Raw genomic sequence first — 16,716 nt, 5'->3', positions numbered from 1 at the left:
CCCCCCCCCCCACCCCCCCCCCCCCCCACCCCCCCCCCCCCCCACCCCCCCCCCCCCCCACCCCCCCCCCCCCCCACCCCCCCCCCCCCCCACCCCCCCCCCCCCCCACCCCCCCCCCCCCCCACCCCCCCCCCCCCCCACCCCCCCCCCCCCCCACCCCCCCCCCCCCCCACCCCCCCCCCCCCCCACCCCCCCCCCCCCCCACCCCCCCCCCCCCCCACCCCCCCCCCCCCCCACCCCCCCCCCCCCCCACCCCCCCCCCCCCCCACCCCCCCCCCCCCCCACCCCCCCCCCCCCCCACCCCCCCCCCCCCCCACCCCCCCCCCCCCCCACCCCCCCCCCCCCCCACCCCCCCCCCCCCCCACCCCCCCCCCCCCCCACCCCCCCCCCCCCCCACCCCCCCCCCCCCCCACCCCCCCCCCCCCCCACCCCCCCCCCCCCCCACCCCCCCCCCCCCCCACCCCCCCCCCCCCCCACCCCCCCCCCCCCCCACCCCCCCCCCCCCCCACCCCCCCCCCCCCCCACCCCCCCCCCCCCCCACCCCCCCCCCCCCCCACCCCCCCCCCCCCCCACCCCCCCCCCCCCCCACCCCCCCCCCCCCCCACCCCCCCCCCCCCCCACCCCCCCCCCCCCCCACCCCCCCCCCCCCCCACCCCCCCCCCCCCCCACCCCCCCCCCCCCCCACCCCCCCCCCCCCCCACCCCCCCCCCCCCCCACCCCCCCCCCCCCCCACCCCCCCCCCCCCCCACCCCCCCCCCCCCCCACCCCCCCCCCCCCCCACCCCCCCCCCCCCCCACCCCCCCCCCCCCCCACCCCCCCCCCCCCCCACCCCCCCCCCCCCCCACCCCCCCCCCCCCCCACCCCCCCCCCCCCCCACCCCCCCCCCCCCCCACCCCCCCCCCCCCCCACCCCCCCCCCCCCCCACCCCCCCCCCCCCCCACCCCCCCCCCCCCCCACCCCCCCCCCCCCCCACCCCCCCCCCCCCCCACCCCCCCCCCCCCCCACCCCCCCCCCCCCCCACCCCCCCCCCCCCCCACCCCCCCCCCCCCCCACCCCCCCCCCCCCCCACCCCCCCCCCCCCCCACCCCCCCCCCCCCCCACCCCCCCCCCCCCCCACCCCCCCCCCCCCCCACCCCCCCCCCCCCCCACCCCCCCCCCCCCCCACCCCCCCCCCCCCCCACCCCCCCCCCCCCCCACCCCCCCCCCCCCCCACCCCCCCCCCCCCCCACCCCCCCCCCCCCCCACCCCCCCCCCCCCCCACCCCCCCCCCCCCCCACCCCCCCCCCCCCCCACCCCCCCCCCCCCCCACCCCCCCCCCCCCCCACCCCCCCCCCCCCCCACCCCCCCCCCCCCCCACCCCCCCCCCCCCCCACCCCCCCCCCCCCCCACCCCCCCCCCCCCCCACCCCCCCCCCCCCCCACCCCCCCCCCCCCCCACCCCCCCCCCCCCCCACCCCCCCCCCCCCCCACCCCCCCCCCCCCCCACCCCCCCCCCCCCCCACCCCCCCCCCCCCCCACCCCCCCCCCCCCCCACCCCCCCCCCCCCCCACCCCCCCCCCCCCCCACCCCCCCCCCCCCCCACCCCCCCCCCCCCCCACCCCCCCCCCCCCCCACCCCCCCCCCCCCCCACCCCCCCCCCCCCCCACCCCCCCCCCCCCCCACCCCCCCCCCCCCCCACCCCCCCCCCCCCCCACCCCCCCCCCCCCCCACCCCCCCCCCCCCCCACCCCCCCCCCCCCCCACCCCCCCCCCCCCCCACCCCCCCCCCCCCCCACCCCCCCCCCCCCCCACCCCCCCCCCCCCCCACCCCCCCCCCCCCCCACCCCCCCCCCCCCCCACCCCCCCCCCCCCCCACCCCCCCCCCCCCCCACCCCCCCCCCCCCCCACCCCCCCCCCCCCCCACCCCCCCCCCCCCCCACCCCCCCCCCCCCCCACCCCCCCCCCCCCCCACCCCCCCCCCCCCCCACCCCCCCCCCCCCCCACCCCCCCCCCCCCCCACCCCCCCCCCCCCCCACCCCCCCCCCCCCCCACCCCCCCCCCCCCCCACCCCCCCCCCCCCCCACCCCCCCCCCCCCCCACCCCCCCCCCCCCCCACCCCCCCCCCCCCCCACCCCCCCCCCCCCCCACCCCCCCCCCCCCCCACCCCCCCCCCCCCCCACCCCCCCCCCCCCCCACCCCCCCCCCCCCCCACCCCCCCCCCCCCCCACCCCCCCCCCCCCCCACCCCCCCCCCCCCCCACCCCCCCCCCCCCCCACCCCCCCCCCCCCCCACCCCCCCCCCCCCCCACCCCCCCCCCCCCCCACCCCCCCCCCCCCCCACCCCCCCCCCCCCCCACCCCCCCCCCCCCCCACCCCCCCCCCCCCCCACCCCCCCCCCCCCCCACCCCCCCCCCCCCCCACCCCCCCCCCCCCCCACCCCCCCCCCCCCCCACCCCCCCCCCCCCCCACCCCCCCCCCCCCCCACCCCCCCCCCCCCCCACCCCCCCCCCCCCCCCCCCCCCCCCCCCCCCACCCCCACCCGACCCCACCCCCCCACCCCCCCCACCCCCCACCACCCCCACCCCCGCCCAACCCCCCCCCCCTCCCGCCCCACCCCCCCCCCCACCCCCCCACCCCCCCCCCCACCCCCCCCCCCCACCCACCCCCCCCCCCCCCCCCCCCCCCCCCCCCCCACCCCCCCACCCATCATCCCCTGCCAGCATCATGCTGGCAGGGGATGATGGGAACTGTAGTCCACAACATCTGGAGGGCCGTGAGTTTGACACCTGTGCAGTAGAGGATGCGAAAGACCTTCTGGTCGATACTCTGGAGAGCTGCCACCAGCCTGAGTAGGCAATATTGACCATGATGGACCAACTCTCTGGTTCAGTAGAAAGCAGCTTCATGCCGAGGAGCGGTTCTGGCTCAGTGGCAGAGTGCCCGCTTGGCATGCAGAAGGTCCCAAATTCAACCTGGTAGTAGTTGTGTGAAAGACCTCTGTCTGAGCCCTGGAGAGCGGCTGCCAGTCTGAGTAGGCAACACTGATCTCCTAGCCCAATGGCCTGATTCCGGTTAAGGCAGCTTTGTGTGTTCATTCAAAACCACAAGCGAAGTTATTTCTGCAGTTCCATTTTGATCCCGCCTTTCCCCATTTGGCTACTCAAAACCAGCAGATTCCAGATCCTCAGGAATGCCCACACGTCCCACCCAGACACAAGACTTAGGGGCAGCAAAAGGGTTGATTCATGTGCTCTTTCCAAAATGCAAGATCAGCCCAGACCTCTGTTTCCCTCACCGGAACAAACAAAAGAGGGAAACAAACTTAACCCTACAAAACCAGATTGGCATGAAAGCCAGCATAGTGTAGCGGTTAAGAGAAGGTGGATTCTAATCTGGAGAACTGGGTTTGATTCCCCACTCCTCCACCGAAATGGCAGAGGCTTATCTGGTGAAACAGATGTGTTTCCACATTCCTATGTTCCTGCTGGGTGACCCTGGGCTAGTCACAGTCCTTAGCATCTCCAGCTAAAAGGACCAGGTAATGAGAAAGACCTCTGCTGAGATCCTGGAGAGCAGCTGCCAGTCTGAACAGACAATACTGACCTTGACGAACCAACGGTCTGATTCAGCACCAAGGACAGCTACTGCCAATCTGAGTAGTGAATGCTGACTTTGATGGGCCAAGGGTCTGATTCAGCACCAAGGATAGCTCCTGCCGGTCTGAGTAGACCAGTGGTGTCGAACCTTTGGCACTCCAGATGTTATGGACTACAATTCCCATCAGCCCCAATTGGCCATGCTGGCAGGGGCTGATGGGAATTGCAGTCCATAACATCTGGAGTGCCAAAGGTTCGCTACCACTGGAGTAGACAATACTAGCCTTGATGGACCAGGGGTCTGATTCGGGACCAAGGACAGCTATTGCCAACCTGAGCAGACAATACTGACCTTGAGGGAACAAAGGTCTGATTCAGCACCAAGAATAGCTCCTGCCAGCCTGAGTAGAGAATACTGACTTTGATGGACCACTGGTCTGATTCAGCAGGAAGTCGCTTCATCTTTGAGTTCCCCTCCCAAGGAGCAGGCACTTCCAGGGAAACCATCCTGTTTGCTACTCCTCTTTGCTCCTGGGATGGCACTTGGAGGCAAACCGTTTCCTCCGCCAAGCCACACGTGCAAGGAAGCGCGTGATTTATGGGAGTTATTATTCACAATGCAAAAAGAGCTTGAAGGTTAATTTCTATTTAATTGTTTTAAAGAAACCTGGGAAGAAAAGTGCGTGACTTTTGTCCCCAAGGGACTGGACATGCAACATACTTCCAGATGGCAGAAAAGCTCAAAGCACAGCCGCTGATGGCCTCCCAAGGTGATCTATTTCTGCAGCAACCCCCCTAGGTGCATTTTGTCTATCCCCTCCATAGCCAGGGGAAAGGGAGGAGGAACCAAACGGCTCCATTTGTTTTTTTCCTCCCACCGGTTTAGCCACGAGAAAACGCAAACAACTGCGGGCAACGCAGAATCCTTGAGCCAAGGGACCGGCAGATGCAGCGAGGATTTTATACAAATAAGAAAGAAAAGCCGGGCAGCTGTGCTCACAAACTAACAGATTACTATGAGAAGATGAGGCCTGGCTGAGGACGTTGCCTTTCCTTTCAAGAGAGAGATTCAAGAACACCTTCCCCGTGCCCCCAAGTTCAGCCCGCAATACTGAGCTCGCAAGCCGCGGTCCTCCAAGTTGCAGAGCGTTTCCACAATTTCTCGCCAAAATAAATTGGATTCTTTCCACTGTTTGAGATGGCAGCGGAGCAAAGGACTGCATAATTAGGTCAGAGTTGATTACCTAGAACAAGGGCAATTTTCTTTACATCTGAGTAAAGCAGGGTGGGAAAGAGCTCAAAAAGAAAGTACATCTGGGAGTCGCCGAGAGACTGTCGGAAATCCTTCTTGATGGGAGCGATTTAACTACATTTTAATATAAATGGTGTTTTCTATTAATGTCAGGCCGGAAACTTATTGCTCCGCATATCTCATCACCCGGGCTATCTCTGCATCTGTCTGAGTCAACTCCGGTGACCACTTTAATATTCACTTTACAATTAATGCCGCTGTTTTATGGCTCGCTAGAAAGTAAACCAATTTCAGCCCAGCTCCTCAGTATTGAATTTATTATAAAAAGTTATGTACTTAAAACTCCTATAATGAAACCGGAGGCATCATGAGATATTAACCTAGAGTTAATGCTGAGAAAGCCAGTTTGAATAATTCAATTCATGTCACCTTAAGTATCTTTTCAAATGGAATTAACTTTATCTCGCCAAAAAAGGAAGCGCCACGTTCCAGTTACTGATTACTGAATTCACAAGGGCTCCGACTTATATCATCACAGTGCCCTTTCCCCCAAACTAAGTTTCGGGGCACAGGTCAAGGCCGGCCACCCCAAATGAAAGCACCAGGCCCTGCGTCTTGATACAAGCATCCCCAACTCCCAAAGACTTAATATGCCCGTGATGTCACATTTTGGCACGAGTCCAAAGCTTAAAAGAAAGAGAAGCATTTCCCTTTTTTTGGTAAGATCCTAACCCAATTTCATAAATGGCAGCACTTCCAACAAAACAGGACAGGTATCTTTTCCCCTAAACAGCTTTCAAAAAAGGATTAGTCACCTTCATAGAGGATAGGCAGGGAATGAAACCAGACCGGATGGGTCACAGTTTGGCCCAGAATGGCTACTGCTGTGACAAAGGCAGATTCTCCGGCTATGGTTTCCGTATATTTCCCCCAACATTGTAATCTGCCTCTATTTCCACATGGTGTTTACTGCCAGTTGGCTTGGATCTCCCAAAAGGTTCCCACTGAGTGATGAAATTCCACCTGCAAAGTAAAACTTTCTCATTTTCCCACTCTCCCTGAAGCCTGAAATGACCACCCCGCCCCCACCCCCAATGTATTGTCGAAGGCTTTCACGGCCGGAATCACTGGTGTTTCTCTGTGTGTTTCTCTGAAGATGCCAGCCACAGATGCAGGTGAAACGTCAGGAGAAAATGCTGCTGGGACATGGCTGTATAGCCCAGAAACCCCAAAAGACCCCCCCCCCCAATGCTTCTCCCAAAGATCCACCATCTCCTGGGAATAGCGGCATTTGAGCCTGCAGCAGGCAGCAGAAGGCAAGTTAAGTCACACTCCATGGGTGGAAGTCCTTCTGTCCAAGGAAATGTAATGGCAGCCATTATCCAACCTTTTCACCAAGTGCGATCCCAACCTAATACTTTTTAAAGGTGTCTTTGGATCATCATTTGAGTGCCTGAAAGCAAAATAAGGAAAGTTTCCACGGCTTCCAGTAGAATTGTCTGCTACCACCAAAGCAATACCCGGAATGGGGTATTGTGGGTTTTCGAGGTCTGGTAGTTTTGGCTCCTAGCATTTCTACAGCTGGCATCTTTAGAGGCATGGCAAGATGTAATTCTCTGTCATGATATATAAAATCAAGGTTCACAAGTTCATCTTCCAGGTAGCAAAAGGTTTTCCCAGCAATGGGGGTCAGGAGCCGGGAAATCTGGGGGCAACCAGCTACAGTTGACCTTTAATGTGATTGGTGCATTCAACTGTGACTCTGGTCCAATGGGAGACTGTTGCTGGGAAAAATACCTAGCTTGAATGTATAAAGCTGTGCATTGTGTATATACAGTATTCTCTTCTCTTCTATTCTTCTAGTCCAGGGGTAGGGAACCTTTAACACTCAAAGAGCCATTTGGACCCGTTTTCCACGGGAAAAGAAAACACTTGGAGCCGCAAATAATTTTTGACATTTAAAATAAAGATAACACTGTATATATTGGGGGTTTTTTTAACCTTTTACTCCACTCATTCTGAGAAGCGCATGGATGTGCCCGCCCTGCCCGCCTGCAGGGCGGGCAAGGATGGGGCCACCGGGAAAGCGCCCGCCCCGCTTGAACAGGGTGGACGAGAGGGGAAGCCCGCGGCACTCACCAGCTGGCCACAGGCAATTGGTGCGCCTGCCCTGCTGCCTGCAGGGCAGGCAAGGATGAAGCTGGCGGCTCGGCCTCGCCGTCCGCCAGGAAAGTGCCCACCCCACTCCAACGGGGTGGGTGAGAGGGGAAGCCTGCGGCGCGGACCAGCAACACCTTTCTTGGCATTGATCCCCCAGTGCCCCCATCTTGGAATAAATCTGCTGGGTCAAGGAACGGATGGCTTTTGACTTGACCACCTCACACACCTCCTGGGTTTTGAGCAACTGTGTCAGAACTTGTTTGGGAACACAGTGAAATGGGACACTTTAAAAAACCTTGTCTTTGAAAGAGGATGAGCAGGTAATGCCTATCTATGGCAATTTGAGGATGAGAGCTTTGCCTCTTGAAAACTCATCCACTGACATTCTTGTTGGTCTCTAAGGTGCTACTGGGTTCCCAATCTGGCTATGACTCAGTGGCCCCTTCCGCACATGCAGAATAATGCACTTTATTTATTTATTTATTTATTTATGTTATTTATTTATTTATTTTTTCCAACTTATATACCGCCCAAACCCCATAGGGCGCTGGGCGGTGAACAACATAACATTCAAATACAGATAAACATAAAACCAAATATAAGTTAATCTCTAAATAATATAAATTAAAATGCAGCAATTAATACAGAACATAACAATGCCCGCAATATCCCTCTTAAACCCTCCCGAGAGGAGAAAAGAAAGGGTGGGTCCAACAGATGGTAATGGACCCTAATTCCATAAAAATGGAAGAGGGGAGGGGGACCTTTCAGCGGCTGGACACTCCAAAAGCCCGGCGGAACAACTCCGTCTTGCAGGCCCTGCGGAAATCACCAAGATCCCGCAGGGCCCGAACAGCTGGAGGAAGAGTGTTCCACCAGGCAGGGGCCAGGGCTGTAAAGGTCCTGGCCCGAGTGGAGGCCAGCCGCATCATTGAGGGGCTGGGAACCACCAGTAAATTGGCCTCTGCTGAACGCAGAGGCCGAATGGGGACATATGGGGTAATGCGGTCCCGAAGGTACGAGGGTCCCAGGCCGCGTAAGGCCTTAAAGGTAAGCACCCATACCTTGAAGATGATTCGGAACTCAACTGGGAGCCAGTGCAGGCGACACAATATTGGTTGAATATGGTCACGGAAGGCGCCCCCTGTGAGCAAGCGGGCCGCCGCATTTTGGACCAGTCCAAAATCCACTTTCAATTTCAATCCACTTTCAATGCACTTTGCAGCAGAATTTTACTGTGTGGAATAGCAAAATCCACTTGCAAACAATTCTGAAAGTGGATTAAAAGTGCATTATTCTGCATGTGTGGAAGGGGCCAGCGTGCTGCTGTGAGCCCATTCTAAAGGGGCGCCCTGGTAACAAAGTACACAACAGACGGTGGTCTTGTATAGCCACGTGAGCATGTGTCTGCATGCGGATGAGGCACTCACCTGGTGCTCTTTCTGCTTGGCCGCCTCCAGCTCCGAAAGTGAGTGCGTGAGCTTTTCTTGCTGCTCGGAGAGATACTTCTGATACAGGCTCAACAGTTCCTGGCATTCTCTGTACTGCTGCTGCAGGGGTGAGATACTGTGTTAAAGATGAAAACGTTTCTTGCGGAAGGGCAGGGAGGGAGGAAAACAACCGGAATCAAACACACACTGATTTAGTCTGCAAAAACATGGTTTTAGCTGTCTGGGCAAAAAGATGAAGGGAGAAAGACAATACCAGAGCGGGGGAAAGGCCGACTCATTCAAAGTCTCTAGAAAGAACAAGTTAGGGGTTTGGGCAGCCAAATAAGCATCTCCCCTTAGCTATAATCCAAATTCATAGAATCACAGAATCATAGAGTTGGAAGAGACCCCAAGGCCCATCAAGTCCAACCCCCAGCCATGCAGGAACACACAATCAAAGTACTCCTGAAAGATGGCCATCCAGCCTCTCTTTAAAAACCTCCAAAGAGGGAGACTCCACCACACTCTGAAGTAGTGCATTCCACTGTCAAACAGCCCTTGCTATCATGAGGTTTTTCCTGATGTTTAGGTGGAATCTCTTTTCCTTCACTTTGAACCCATTCCTCTTGGTCCTAGTCTCTGGAGCAGCAGAAAACAAGCTTGCTCCCTCACCAACAGGACATCCCTTCAAATATCTAAACATGGCTGTCGTGTCACCTCTTAACCTTGTCTTCACCAAACTAAACATCCCCAGCTCCCTAAATCTCTCCTCATAGGGCACGGACTCCAGACCTTTGACCATTTTGGTTGCCCTCCTCTGGACCCGTTCCAGCTTGTCAATATCCTTCTTGAATTGTGGTGCCCAGAACTGTACATAAGAACATAAGAACAAGCCAGCTGCATCAGACCAGAGTCCATCTAGTCCAGCACTCTGCTACTCACAGTGGCCCACCAGGTGCCTTTGGGAGCTCACATGCAGGAGGTGAAAGCAATGGCCTTCTGTGGCTGCTGCTCCCAAGCACCTGGACTGTTAAGGCATTTGCAACCTCAGATCAAGGAGGATCAAGATTGGTAGCCATAGATCGACTTCTCCTCCATAAATCTGTCCAAGCTCCTTTTAAAGCTATCCAGGTTAGTGGCCATCACCACCTCCTGTGGCAGCATATTCCAAACACCAATCACACGTTGCGTGAAGAAGTGTTTCCTTTGATTAGTCCTAATTCTTCCCCCCAGCATTTTCAATGAATGCCCCCTGGTTCTAGTATTGTGAGAAAGAGAGAAAAATTTCTCTCTGTCAACATTTTCTACCCCATGCATAATTTTATAGACTTCAATCATATCCCCCCTCAGACGTCTCCTCTCCAAACTAAAGAGTCCCAAACGCTGCAGCCTCTCCTCATAAGGAAAGTGCTCAAGTCCCTCAATGTACACAATATCCGTGGGTACCCTGGTGCCCCCAGTCACCATGTTGCGGATCCCAGACACAGAGCCCTGTCCCTCTCAATTTTGGCTCAAGCTTCCCAAGGCAGCAGTACATCTCTTGCCCATGTGAACATACACCTCAGTGCTGAAATCTCAACCACTGGCCATGGTGCTGAATCACACTGCTCAATCCTCCAAGTCTCAAGATCTGAGCGGATACCGAACGCGGGAGAAACAACAGGACTCAACACTCTATTGTTAAGTGCTGGAGAGAGTAGAAAAATGAAAACTGGTTCCAAAAAACCAGGTGGACCCAACATAGAGATTCCACTTCCGTAAGTGTGGGTGATTTATTCATAAGCAGTCCGCACGGTCATCAATTTGCCTGACTACATTCCCATAGGCACGGTCTTCCGCCAGCACCCGACGGCTCCAACGCTTGGCAGGCCTTTCGGAGGCTGACGACAAATTTTGGACAGTGATCTAGAGGCGCGGCAAACGGTGGCATTTGCAAGGATATTAGCAGAAGCGCCCCGCTTTTGCTAGCAGCGTTGAAATTCCAGAAGGAGATAAATCGGCTCTTCACCTGTCACGGCGTAACTCCCTCCCTTGCTCATTTAACATGGCAAACCATTTACTCGTCATCTCCCTTCGCCCGCGCCTGTTCCTCTCCCCCTCCGGGGCTTTTAATTATACATGCAGACAAGACGAGGGCTCGCTGTCCAAAGAGATCCCTCCCAAGGAAGGCTTTACACAACAAGTTGTCACAATTAAAGAAGGGAAGCCAGCACGCCCCTTCTTCCGATGGCAAGGCAGCAGAGATGTGCTGGGAACTAATCGCTAAGTCGGGGCAAATCTGTGCTGAAGGGATTTTCTTTGTTGGTTTTCCCCCTCCCCAATCACAGTTCTATAAAGTTAATGCCACTGCTTCATTGGTCCCCATTATCAATCACCTTAAAAAAATGATGGGCTCAGTTGATGATGATGAAGAAAAAGAAGAAGAAGAAGAAGAAGAGGAGGAGGAGGAGGAGGAGGAGGAGGAGGAGGAGGAGGAGGAGGAGGAGGAGGAGGAGGAGGAGGAGTTTGCATTTATATCCCCCTTTCTCTCCTGCAGGAGACTCAAAGGGGCTGACAATCTCCTTGCCCTTCCCCCCTCACCTACCCCTGGGAGGTAGGTGGGGCTGAGAGAGCTCCGAGAAGCTGTGACTAGCCCAAGGTCACCCAGCTGGCGTGTGTGGGAGTGCACAGGCTAATCTGAATTCCCCAGATAAGCCTCCACAGCTCAGGCGGCAGAGCTGGGAATCAAACCCGGTTCCTCCAGATTAGATACACAAGCTCTTAACCTCCTACGCCACTGCAGTCCAATCCAGAGGTGTGGGAAAGCACGCAAAACACAAGAAACCCTGGCCATCCGGAAAGCGGGTATAGGGCAACATGGATCTATGCTGCACTTTCCCGTGACGCAAGTCTGTGACCGGGGGATATTCCCAGGCCAAAAGCATGGTGGAAGCCAACCAAAATTGGCTCCACCTCTAGGAATTCCCCTAGCTGTGCCGGTGTCCTCGGTTATGCAGGTGCGGCTCTGGGAGAGGTAGACTGTTCCTGGTCAAGCGCGGCACCGCTGTGAGGTACCCGCCACCCTTTTTGCCCTCTCTGCTGGCTAATTTATGCCATTTATGCCAATAGGGCGGGCAAATGTATCAGCGTGAGTCAGTGCTGCTTCTAGGATGAGATTCGCCCCCTCTACTTCCTCTGGATTTGAGCCCTACGGCTATCAGATCAACTTAGACAAGGGCAAATCAGCTCTGAACACTTTTTGCCTCGAAAATCCTACAGGGTCGTCGTAAGTCAGCTGTGACTTGGTGGCCAAAAAAGAGGACGACGTGGCTTGTAACAACCCTTCCAGCTCAAGGACTCTCATGCATGCTCACCAGTCTCTGTGCCGTGATACCTCTTGGTCGGCCGCCTAGCCTACAACCAGATCACCTGGCCCAGACATATGTCCATGGAGATTCCCTGCTATCATATAGTAGTAGTAGTAGTAGTAGTAGTAGTAGTAGAAGAAGAAGAAGAAGAAGAAGAAGAAGAAGAAGAAGAAGAAGAAGAAGAAGAAGAAGAAGAAGAAGAAGAAGAGGAAGAAGAAGAGGAAGAAGAAGAGGAAGAAGAGGAAGAAGAGGAAGAAGAGGAAGAGGAGGAGTTTGGATTTATATCCCCCCTTTCTCTCCTGCAGGAGACTCAAAGGGGCTTACAATCTCCTTGCCCTTCCCCCCTCACAACAAACACCTTGTGAGGTAGGTGGGGCTGAGAGAGCTCAGAAGAGCTGTGAGTAGCCCAAGGTCACCCAGCTGGCGTGTGTGGGAGTGTACAGGCTAATCTGAATTCCCCAGATAAGCCTCCACAGCTCAGGCGGCAGAGCTGGGAATCAAACCCGGTTCCTCCAGATTAGATACACGAGCTCTTAACCTCCTACGCCACTGCTGCTCCTATACACACAGATACTTCACTTTGCTGGTGACCTATGCTGCTAATTTCCAGTTTGTGTGCAAGCGCACGGCTCTTTGCAAACGCCACCTGAATACCCCCACCCCCAAAGCAGAGAATCTTGTTAATGGAGGCGACGGCTTGAATCCTCCCATTTGAGTAGCAAGAAACCCCCTGCCCCCACCCCCCCGGGTTTCTGTTGGGTCCAGGGAGGTTCATAGTTGGCAGAACTGAGCTCTTCCTTATGTCAAAGCCCCCCCAAAAAAGTGAATTTGTGCCTTGAAACAAGGCAGAAAACCTAAGCAATGGTTTAACCTAAGCAATGGAGCAGCAGTGGCGTGGGAGGTTAAGAGATTATGTATCTAATCTGGAGGAACCGGGTTTGGTTCCCAGCTCTGCCACCTGAGCTGTGGAGGCTTATCTGGGGAATTCAGATTAGCCTGTGCACTCCCACACACGCCAGCTGGGTGACCTTGGGCTAGTCACAGCTTTTCGGAGCTCTCTCAGCCCCACCCACCTCACAGGGTGCTTGTTGTGAGGGGGGAAGGGCAAGGAGATTGTCAGCCCCTTTGAGTCTCCTACAGGAGAGAAAGGGGGGATATAAATCCAAACTCTTCTCTTCTTCCTCTTCCTCTTCTTCCTCTTCTTCTTCTGCCACTTGAGCTGTGGAGGCTTATCTGGGGAATTCAGATTAGCCTGTACACTCCCACACACTCCAGCAGGGTGACCTTGGGCTAGTCACAGTTCTTCTGAGCTCTCTCAGCCCCACCTACCTCACAGGGTGTTTGTTGTGAGGGGGGAGGGGCAAGGAGATTGTAAGCCCCTTTGAGTCTCCTGCAGGAGAGAAAGGGGGGATATAAATCCAAACTCTTCTCTCCTTCTTCTTCTTAAATGAGCTAATTGTGTTCCTAAGCCAACGGACGCAGGGCTCGGGCTATTTTACAACTTGGCGCGTTTTTGCTGGTGCGCAAGTCGACTTTAAAAAAACACACACACCCCGAAATGATTTGTGGTGGTCTCCGGAGTCTTTGCCAGCGATGATGTATATAAAAGGAATTTTTTATGCCAGCTGTAACCGCCGGCGGTAATGTTTATAGTAGGTGAACGTATTAGCCTGGACACAGGGAATGAATTTTGCTCTTGAAAAAGCCCGTCCGTTTATACAGCCCGAGAGTTAAATGTCGGCACCCGAAGACAAATTCATGGGGAAATTCATTCGAATCCTCGTCATGTGGCAGAATGTAAATAATGGGTTGTCCCGCTGTTATCAGACTTGGACGGACCTGGGCTCCACTCCCATGTGAGTATCCCAGAATGGAACTTCCCCAGCTTATCTAGTTAAGGCAGTGATGGCGAACCTATGGCACGGGGGCCAGAGGTGGCACTCAGAGCCCTATCTGTGGGCACGCACAAACAGAGTTCATCATGTGGGGAGGGAAATCGCTCCCCCCCACACACACACACATCTAGGCTGGGCTCAATTATTATTTCCGTTGTTCTTTTCACAGTGGTATACTATGAATGAGAGGGGTCGTTTGAAGCAGAAACAGAACAATATACAGAGCAGGTGTCATAAAACAAGTAGTTCAGAACCATGTATTAATACATGTAGCTTTTTAGGTCCTCTTTGATCTGAGATTGCAAATGCCTGAGCAGACCAGGTGTAGCAGCCGCAGAAGGCCCTTGCTTTCACATCCTGCACGTGAGCTCCCAAAGGCACCTGGTGGGCCACAGCAAGTAGCAGAGAGCTGGACTAGATAGACTCTGGTCTGATCTAGCTGGCTTGTTCTTATGTTCTTATGTTCTTAGGGTCATGGAAGAGCTCGGGAACTCAGCTTCTATGGAATCAAGCCATCGGTTCATCTGATGGGGGTTAAAAAATGGCATAAAGTGGTTATAGGAGAGACTTATCTGGTGAACTAGATTAGCTTGCCAGCTGGGTGACCTTGGGCTAGTCACAGTTCTTCCGAGCTCTCTCAGCCCCACCCACCTCACAGGGTGTTTGTTGTGTGGGGGGGGAGGGGGAAGGGAAAGGAGATTGTAAGCCCCTTTGAGTCTCCTTGCAGGAGAGAAAGGGGGGATATGAATCCAACTCTTGTCTTCTTATAGTATCCAACATCGAGATATGTACGCCAGCACAAAACAGAAAAAAAAATCAGAAATTGTTATTTTCCAGTGATGAAAAGGAATTATTAAAGTTAATCATTAGCTACGCTTAGCTTTTCAAACATGAGTGTGTAGTAGACAGTTTCTGTCCAACTAACACACTCCCTTGTTTACCGCAAAATTTGTGTTTTCTGCTGTCAGCCTCCCAATGGAAATAAAAACAAGATACACAAGTCAAGTGAAGTTCTTCCTCTATAACTGGGTATGTTTGTCATTTCACTTGTAGAAATCACTTTTCTGGTGTTTTTTTTAATTCCATGAATATTCTACATGTACTTTAAAAGGTTAAGTTCTAGATGATGTATTTTATAGTGTTAACAAAAAAAAAGGACTAAACACATTGTGTGCATTTTCTTTTTTCTCCAAATTTCTACATCCCCACCCCTCCTCCTCCTCAAAACCACTTTCTCAAAGCTTCAAAATGTCCAGACGTTTTCTCTCTATTCAGACCAGGAGGAGCAAGGAAGCCCAGCTTCGAAACCCCACTCCGTCACAAATCCCAATGGCCGATCAGAACGAAATCGATTGATTGACTGGAGCTCCAATAGGTCACACCGCAAAATCTTTGCCAAGGCTAATCCTTCCTGCCAAGTTAGTTAGTTAGTTAGTTAGTTAGTTAGTTAGTTAGTTATTCATTCATTCATTCATTCATTCATTCATTCATTCATTCATTCATTCATTCATTCATTCATTCATTCATTTGATAAACCGCCCTACCCCCGAAGGGCTCAGGGCGGTGTACAACAAAACAACAACAACCATAATAAAACAAATCGAATAACCCCAGTTAAAAATACAAAACCTTAAAACTATAGCAGCAGCATCCTACAATAAATAGTTAATAATTAATAATAAGGGGCGTCTGGCATCACACCCCAGTGGTCAAAACCTGGGAGTGGTCAAATTCTGGGAGGGGGCTGGCAGATGGTCAGGTGTACAACCAGTGAACAGGGCAAGAAGAGGGGCCGAATCAGCGGCCGGTCCCCCCAAAAGCCCGGTGGAACAGCTCAGTTTTACAGGCCCTGCGGAACTCCCCAAGGTCCTGCAGGGCCCTAACTCCCCAAGGTCCTGCAGGGCCTTACGCGGCCTGGGACCTTCGTATCTTCGGGACCGCATCGCCCCACATGTCCCTATACGGCCTCTTCGCTCTGCGGAGGCCAATCTACTGGTGGTCCCTGGCCCCTCGATGATACGGCTGGCCTCCACACGGGCCAGGGCTTTTACAGCTCTGGCCCCAGCCTGGTGGAACACTCTCCCACCAGATGTCCGGGCCCTGCGGGACCTTACTGAATTCCGCAGAGGGCCTGTAAGACGGAGTTGTCTCACCAGGCCTTTGGAGGCGATCCAGCCGTTGATGGTTCCCCCATGGCCTTTACATCCGGGCCTTTCCCATCTGGGGTTTGCTGATCTTCCCCCTGAAAGAGGGTTTGGAAATGGATCTGTCGGACGCCATTGCGTGTTAGTTTTAATCTTTCTACTAGTTTTTATTTTACTGCTGCTTTTAATGGTTTTAGTTATTTTACTTGTATACGTGCATTTTTATCTGTATATGTGCATTATACAGTACACTTCCCAGATTCTACGGGATGGGTGGGGCGGTATAATAAATCGAAATAAATAAATAAATAAATAAATAGATAGATAGATAAATAAATAAATAAATAAATAAATAAATAACTGCTGGAGGAAGAGTGTTCCACCAGGCAGGGGCCGGGGCAGTAAACGCCCTGGCCCGCGTGGACGCCAGCCGCATCATAGAGGGACAGGGGACCACCAGCAAGTTTGCCTCCGCTGAGCGGAGGGTACGACCCGGGACATATGGAGTGAGACGGTCCCGTACAAGGGAGGCTGTACCGGAATTGCTATGCAGCAACTTCCCCTTAGTTTAGCGCACAAGCTTGCTCTGCTCTGGAAGTCCATCCTCAGATTCCGAACCAGGTGCCCGGCCTGAGAAAGGCGGTGCCATAAAGCCTACCATGACAGCCAGCCTGGTGTGGTGGTTAAGAGCAGGTGGCTTCTAATCTGGAGAACCGGGTTTGATTCCCCACTCCTCCACCTGAGTGGCAGAGGCTTATCTGGTGAACCAGATGTGTTTCCGCACTCCTACATTCCTGCTGGGTGACCTTGGGCCAATCAGAGTTCTCTCAGAACTCTCTCAGCCCTACCTGCCTCACAAGGTGTCTGTTATGGGAGGGGGAAGGGAGCTTGTAAGCCACCTTGAGACTCCTTACAG

General features: G+C 55.9%; 1 protein-coding gene across 1 annotated transcript in view; it reads right to left on the bottom strand.

The window, feature by feature from the left end:
• Positions 1 to 16,716, bottom strand: part of KIAA1328 (KIAA1328 ortholog) — a 175,455-nt gene that overhangs the window by 63,385 nt on the left and 95,354 nt on the right. Inside the window, exon 4 of the mRNA XM_048503363.1 lies at positions 8,415 to 8,542. Within this exon, the coding sequence (XP_048359320.1) occupies positions 8,415 to 8,542 (128 nt within the window). The remainder of the gene's footprint in view (positions 1 to 8,414; positions 8,543 to 16,716) is intronic.

This window comes from Sphaerodactylus townsendi, linkage group LG07 (assembly GCF_021028975.2).
Source record: "Sphaerodactylus townsendi isolate TG3544 linkage group LG07, MPM_Stown_v2.3, whole genome shotgun sequence".
Lineage (NCBI taxonomy): Eukaryota > Metazoa > Chordata > Lepidosauria > Squamata > Sphaerodactylidae > Sphaerodactylus > Sphaerodactylus townsendi.
Note: the sequence above shows the minus strand (reverse complement) of the source record. Positions and strands in the feature narration are given on the sequence as shown.